Here is a 7,840-nt window from a genome sequence, read left to right on the forward strand (position 1 = left end):
GCCCAGAAAAGTCCAAAGTCAAACTTCCTGAGAAATTTCAGATCTTCTAGGATTTATTTTAGTGTGCATACATATCTGTGTATGTGTTCTGCAGTATATTATACTTTCCATAATTCTGGTTTTGGTAGTTGTGGGGAAGAGGTAGGATGCTCTGATTTTAAGTTATGTTTATCAAATTATTTTGGTCTTTTAAAAACATGTTTACCTTTCAATATATTCATGTTATATCAGAGCTTTTAAAATGTGTTTTTTCCCCCCCTAAAATTTTTATGCTCTAGAGATTTGTGTTTAATAGGTTCTAATATTTGGTTTGTATTACTGTATTTTTGAAATAACAAGTTGAAACCAGGTCAAATAAAGTACAAGCTTAAAGTCCCTTTGTTTCTTCCTCTGACCTTTTCCTGCTCCCTCTGTGTCTAAGTTTCTCTGTACTGGCTGGCGGTGAGTGGACTAACTTGTCCTTTGAGATGTCTCAGCCAGTCAGGTTTTTGAGGTTTGTGGTCACTCTCTTTGTGGTCACTGCACTGACTGGTCACCACGCCAAAAGAGGTTCTCCACTTGGGAGCCTGGCTCTTCTCAAGTACTTCTCTTACTGCTTAGGAGTCAGTTTTTTGGGGTGTTTTTTATTGCTGCCAGAGATAATTTCCTCTGATTTCTTTCTACAGTTCATTTCTATACTAGTATTTACGCTTGAAAATCTGATCACCTGAAAACTGAGATATGATCATGTTTATACTTCCAAAGTCATCACAGCTTGTCTGAAAATATTATAAATTTGGACATTGAACAAATTAAAATGACATCTTCCCTTTTCTTTTTCACCTCTTTGTAGTTACTGCTTCATCCACCTGTGAGAAATTAGAGAAAGCCAGGAACGAGTTACAAATAGCTTACGAAGGATTTGTCCAGCAGCACCGGGCCGATAAAATAGAACGAGAGAATCAGCTTAAAGAATTTTACACCAGGGAATTTGAAAAGCTCCAGAGCACTTACATCGAAGAAGCGGAGAAGTATAAAACTCAGTTGCAAGAGCAGGTCTGTGGTTTTGGAACCAGAACACGCCCCTGGTTACGGCTGTTCACTTGAATTCTGATTGTCGTTCACTTCCTTGGATGAGTTTGTCTTTGTTTTTTGGTTTAATAGGAGAAAAAAATTTTTTAACAATTTTTTTTTTATGATCAAAGCAATATACATTAGTTGAGTGAAGGATGGGAAGAAAAAAAGAAGGAAAAGATAAAATTAAAAACAACCCTTTATCCCACAATCCAGAAGTAACCCTTACATAAGCATCCTGGTGTTTCACTGATAGACATTAGTTTGCTTTTCTTCTTTTTTTTTAAATGGCACTTGTTTTAAACCCTTCCCCCCCCCCACTTAGTAGTATATTGTAAACCTCTTTTAATTTCCCTGCTACCTTATTAACTCAGTTTTTCATTTAGCAAATATTTACAGAGTGCCTACTCTGTTCCAGGCATGTGCTAGGGGCTGAACACATAGTGGTCAAATGACAGGTGTGGAGCTTATGTGGCCCTGATACTGTGAAACATCCTCACTTTTGTGATGGACTCAGCCGTTCCCATCAGTGAACCCCAGAGAGCTTGTGTGTCTGTGTTCCTGAGGGGACAGCGTGGAGAGTTGGGAGAAGCAAAGCCAGGGTGGGTTGTTCTTTCCGTGTTCTTGGTGTGTGTCAGGGAGCCCTTAAACATAAATGCAAGCTGATGTGTAGTCTCCTAATGTTACTGCTTGTTTATTCAACTGACGACTTTGGGTTTTACTGGTAAACTATTGTTTCTGTTTGTTTCTTACAGTTTGACAACTTACATGCTGCCCATGAAACCACTAAGTTGGAAATTGAAGCTAGCCACTCGGAAAAAATAGAATTGCTGCAGAAGGCCTATGAAGCCTCCCTTACAGGCAAGGCTGCTTTTCTCTATTTACACAGAATAAGATCTGATGGGACTGCGGGATCGTTTTCAAGCGGAAATGACTCAGAACTTTCCCTTCCAGAGAACGCCCTGTGGTATTCAGTGTGGAGTGTTCTTGGTTGCTTTTTGCATTGTTCATTGTTAACAGATGCCTTTTCACCCTAACGATGCAAATAATAGTTTGCTATAAATGCCAGCCTTTTAGGAAATAGGATGAACTTTTAAAGATTTGAAAGGCCTTTTTGGTGGAGGAGGTGCTGGTGGTGGGAGTTGCCGGCTGAGGTCCCTGGGAAGTGTCAGTTTATGTCCTGGCCACAGCAAAGGATCCCCACTAAGCACTCTTGCACACCAACACTGCTGGGAGATGTAGGTGGCACTTGAATGAGGAATCTTTTATGATTTCAGCAATCATATTGGAAGGGTTGAAGTAGAAGGAAAAGAATCAGAGGCCCTTTCTTTCAGAACATAATGGGCAGTGTAGCCGAAGTCTTTATACTAAACCAGTTGCATCTTAACAGAATCGTGTGTGGGCGAGTGGTGAGAACTGGCTGTGTGACCTTTACAGGGACTTTTCTCATCAGAAAAATAGAGCTGTGTGAAGTCGGAGATGACGATATATAAAAGTGGCTGGCTCGTGTTGGACATTTAGTAAACACCGTTTTTCCACCTTCCTGCTACAGATGAGAGTTTCACTATAGACTTCTGTCTGGCTCATGAAGAGCAAATCGAAAAGAGCGCAGAGGCTCCAGGCAGGGGGCGGAGGCCAGTGTCTCGAGACCCCACCCTGAGATGGACCCTGTGTGTTTCCCGAGGTCTCCTGGCCTCTTTGGGCCTCGAGGCTCTCAGTCATAAAATGGGAATATCTGCCCCACCCACTTCTTAAGGCTATTGTGGGAGCAGATGGCTTAATTTATACAAAAGCATCACATAAGTGTAAAGTAACACAGTCACATTGCTTCATGATTAACTCCTACATCTAGGGGCTTTAACAATTATACAGTATAGTCATCTCATAGAATGTGATTGCCTCAAAAAATACCCCTTCTTTTCAGAAATCAGGAAAAGCCATGAAATTGAAAAGAAAGCACTTGAAGACTTGCTTAATAAGAAGCAGGAATCCTTAGAGGTAGGTGAATATCAGTGCCCCTTCCTTTCCCCAAAGTCATCAGTCTTGATGTTGTGTGGTTTGGGTATGTTTCGTGGTTGTACGTAGGCTACATTGCTGGTGTCTGTTGGGTAACTTACATTCCACCTTTCATTGTGTTTAGAAACAAATCAATGATCTGAAGAGTGAAAATGATGATTTAAATGAACAGCTGAAATCAGAAGAACAAAAAAGAATATCAAGAGAGAAAGCAAACTTAGTAAGTTGTGTGTGCTCCTCTGTCAGTACTGAATTCTTCTGCTCAGTTGCCCTTTAGAGCCAGTTAAGTGTTCAGCAGCCAGAGAAATAATGCAGGTTTGGAGTCCCTTTCATGTCTTGCTGTGTGCTTTGAAAACTGTGTAAAACAGATTCTTTGTTTACTGGCATCTTTTTTTACATCCTGAAAACTGACTTACGAATGAATTCTAATATATTTCTGGAAACAAGAAAACTGTCGATTAAGATCAGGGTTTTAGGGCCGGCCCGGTGGCGTACTGGATAGTGCGCCGCTTGGGAAGCGCGGCAGCGCTCCCGCCCGAGGGTTCAGATCCCACATACAGACCGGTTCCCGCTCACTGGCTGAGCGAGGCGCGGGAAACCGAGGGTTGCGATCCCGTTGCCGGTCCCCGGTCCGGTATGGGGGCAACACTGAGGGTTGCGATCCGTTGCCGGACACGGAAAAAGACAAAAAAAAAAAAAGATCAGGGTTTTATATGAAGACCTTACCTTTTTTTTTTTTAAATAACCACTGTATTGAGATATAATTTACATACCATAAAGTTCACCCTCTTAAAACGTACAATTCAGTGCATTTTAGTATACAGTATTCATAGTTATGCGTTGGTCACCTGTAATTCCAGAACATTTTTATTACCCCCGAAAGAACCCTGTACCCATCAGCAGCCACTCCCCGTTTCCTCCCAAACTCCCAGTACTGGGCAACACCAATCTGTTTTCTGTCTCTATGGACGTGCTTATCCTGAACGTTTCACATACATGGGATCATACAATATGTGGCCTTTTGTGACTGCCTTCTTTCACTTAGCATGTTTCCAAGGCTCATCCATGTTATAATGTGTCAGTAAATGGATGAATAATATTTCATTGTATGGATAAACATCACTTTTGAAACATACAAATTTCTCTTGTAAACTCAACTTTCTCCTGCAACGTGTATCTTTTTCTTGTTGCTCCTGTCTTATGTACCACTGTTTTCATTCCATATTCCATATATTTGTGCTCTGGCACTGCCGAAGCAAAGCTTTTTCGCTGAAAATCTGTTGCCAGTTTGCCAAGTACATGTGTGGCTCTCACAGTGAGACCTTTTGCCGATGATCTCCTTGGGAGACCCTCTAGACGTTTGATAAAATTAGATGGGATCATATTCAAGGAAACATCAAAGCTATTTATACTGGAAGATATTTAGGAAAAGTCGATGATTTCAAAAGAAATCTAGACATATAGGCAGGGTGTAAACCTTACTAATGGTTCAGAGAACAGGTTTTAAAGAGCTGCCTGGTTTGCAAAGGAGGTTCCACTGCAACCGCTTTGGAAAAGCGGAGGAAAGTGAGGGAAGCAGTGATCTCCAGTGCCACCCCCGTCTCAGCGTGCCGAGATTGTGGAAAAGGGGAGCACGCGTGAGTGGAGTCGGGGAGAAAGCGGCAGGCCAGCGGAGAAGCAGGAAAAGGTGCAGAGCGTACGAGGCTCTACGTGCTCTAGTGTAAAAATTGACAGACTAACTAACGCTCTTTCCTTCTAACAAAAATGAGATAGGATTTGCTATTTTCAGGGTAAAAAATCATATGTGAAATAATATCAGTATATAAAACTTATGAAATTTTTGAAAGAGCCTGGAGTCAGAGGTCTGAGTGTCAGTTCCTGCTGTGACCTTTCCTGGCTCTGGTACTTTTCCTGAGCAGGTCACTTGACTAATGGAACTCATTTTCTCCTTTTGCGAAGTAAGGGGTTTGGATTCAGTAATCCCCAAACAACCATACCCTGATTCTTCCCATGGATTGATCCAGAATGGAAACCACTGCCCTGGAGGATAGTTTTCATGATCTACACCACTGAATCTTATCTAAGAAATTCTTTCGTCAAACATCTGTTCAGTAGATCTTATGCTGTTAGTTTGTATCAGAAATCTTAGATGTGAGCTCAGTTGAATTTCATCAGTAAAGCCAGGAGTGGGGCGGGGGCGGGGGGATGAACGCTGCAGCTGTGTTCTCAGAAGATGTGGTGTTTGTTTTGGGGAAGAATTTTAGGAGAGTATGTGCTATATGCCATGTAGATGATGGCATGTCACAATGTAAAATGACAGTGTCATGGGTGCTCTAGAAGTACGGCCAAGCCAACAGAGTCTCATCATACAGAAAATCCAAAGCACATTACTGTTATTTCTGTTGTGTTCCAGAGAGCTCTGAAAATGTACTGCTTTCTGTTCCTGATCACTTACTGACTTTCGTTAGAGAGAATTGATGTTCCTTTTTCTCCCTCCAAAAACCAGTAAAGGACTTAGATTGCCCAATCTCCAGCCATAATTCTGTTCCATATTGTAAGCACAGGTTTTGTCTTGTTCTTAATTGCGTATATGATGCAACCAGTATTTTTCTATATTATGTTAACTGATAAATGAGGAAAATATTTGTTCTCAATATTATGACTGAAGTCTTTGAGATTAATGTGATCTTAACTCTTCTTTTTCACCTCTTTGTTTGAAACTGTTAGAAGAAGATAGAAGTCATTTGCCACTTGATTGTCTAATGTCTAAACCTAAAGAAAAATCCTTTATTTACGAATTTGGACTATGTGATTGTGTGAAGTAAGTCAGAGTGATAGTGTGCTGTGTCCTTTCCAGAAAAACCCTCAGATCATGTACCTGGAGCAAGAATTAGAAAGCCTGAAAGCTGTGTTAGAGATCAAGAATGAGAAACTGCACCAACAGGATGTCAAGTTAATGAAAATGGAGAAACTGGTATGTCTCTTTCGGAACAGCAGATTGAGGATCTCACCAAGTGGGCTGATACCTGTGAGACAGGAACTGAACTCTGACCCGAGAACTAGGGAGTGGGGGAACTGCTGCTTAAGGATATTTGGAAATTATACAAGAGAGAAAGGTTACAATTTTCTTTTCCAGGTTTCATCAAGGCTTATTCATTGCTGCCTTCTAGGATGTTTTTCCCAAGGAACATGTAAAGCAGCATTCAGTTCGAAATAATGTAAAAGTAGTACTTTAATATACCACCAACTCTAGATAGGTTCCATATATTTAAAGCAGTTGGATATGTAAATTAATCCTATTGGAGCAATACAGTCTATCTAAATTCTTCATCTTGCTTCTTGTGAATTAAAATGTTAAAAGAATTACTGTGCTTTAAAAAGGTTAATTCTGTTGGACAAATAGCAAGTATTAGGAAGAATATGAATAAAATTTAGTTGGCAGCCTCTGGGGCAGAGAAGTAATGTTATTGTGGACGGGTCTGTCCAGAACCATGTGTTTCAGGGCGTGCCCAGTGTTCCCATCAGTCTTGGCCCCACCCTGAGACACAGCTACCAGCCAGGACTCTGACCAAGTTGGCAGCATTTGGCAAGCAGCTTATGTGATCCCAGCCATCGCTGTACTCTGCTCCTGACTGTGCGGGCCGCCTGTACTGCTTGCCTCTTCTCCCCCTGGCTGGGAGCAAGTGCCTCCTTCAAACCCAGACCAACAGGGAGCATGGAGGCCATGCTTTCTCTATTCGGTGTTTTGTTGGTTTGGGGGTTTGGTTTGTCTTGGGTTTCTTCTAGAGACTATCACCTCTCTGTTGAGGGACGTAATGGCTAAGCCCCCATGTGGATATGTGGGCACTTTGTATTATCAGGAAGTTTTGCTTTTTTAAAGGAAGGAAAGGAACATGTAGTAGTTAATGGGCCCAACCTAGTATACATACCGGTTCCTGTTATGCCAAGTCTGAGAACTCTGCTAATCCAGCAGCCAGTAATGAATCAGATAATCTTGCTAATAATTTGTTGCTGCATATGCCATTCATGCATCAAACTTTTCCCAAAAATCATGTGCAGTGAAACAGAGTCTGCTGTAAAATTACCAATATATTTTAGTTTTTGTTGATCCGTGGTATTTCTGGTTTTTGCCTTGTCCAAGAGGTATTGTATGATGTCAGCCAGCGTTGCAGTGCGCATGTGTGGCAGACAGGTAGGCCCGCTGTTGCCTCTCTTATGTGTAAGTTCCAGGCCTTTGCAAAAATTAAGACACTTAGAAAGCATAGGGAAGTTTTCTTAAGTAAGAAAGCTCTGGTGTGAAAACTAGCTCTGCCCATAATTAGCTCTGTGACATTATCGGGACTGCTTTTTTCTTCTGTAAAATAAAGGATTGGATGAGATAATGTTTTAAGGCTCAGTCTCTAATTTCAGGTTTTTCCATCTAGTGTTTTGTCTTGAGTTCCTTCATAATTAACATTTCGAGGTCCCCTTCTCCTTATATTCTAGATTCATTTTCTGGAAAGTCATTTCACCTGAATTGCTTGTCCTGAGCATTTTCTGGGTAATAGGATGTCTTAAGAACAATAGGGCTCTAAACTAAGCACCATAATCAAAGTAGATCAGTCACCCACTGCAGTGACAGGGACGTAGAATTAATTCTGACTGTGATAAGTCACTCTCAAGCAAGAAATAAAATCTTACCTTTGGAAAGTAAGCTGGGATGTAATCTGTTCTTCATCATGTTAAGTGACTAAATGTCTTCAGGGATCTTATCCTTTAATCTCTCGACTGA

General features: G+C 41.2%; 1 protein-coding gene across 1 annotated transcript; it reads left to right on the forward strand.

The window, feature by feature from the left end:
- Nucleotides 1-813: 813 nt before the first annotated feature.
- LOC103583809 (microtubule-associated tumor suppressor 1 homolog) lies at nt 814-6,043 on the forward strand (the record flags this gene model as incomplete). Its single annotated transcript, XM_008565032.1, has 5 exons — nt 814-1,035; nt 1,809-1,914; nt 2,978-3,051; nt 3,194-3,289; nt 5,927-6,043. Coding segments are annotated over 5 exons (615 nt in total), but the record flags the coding sequence as incomplete, so codon positions are not given.
- Between the last annotated feature and the right edge of the window lie 1,797 nt (nt 6,044-7,840).

Source organism: Galeopterus variegatus, unplaced genomic scaffold, assembly GCF_000696425.1.
Source record: "Galeopterus variegatus unplaced genomic scaffold, G_variegatus-3.0.2 Scaffold28632, whole genome shotgun sequence".
NCBI lineage: Eukaryota > Metazoa > Chordata > Mammalia > Dermoptera > Cynocephalidae > Galeopterus > Galeopterus variegatus.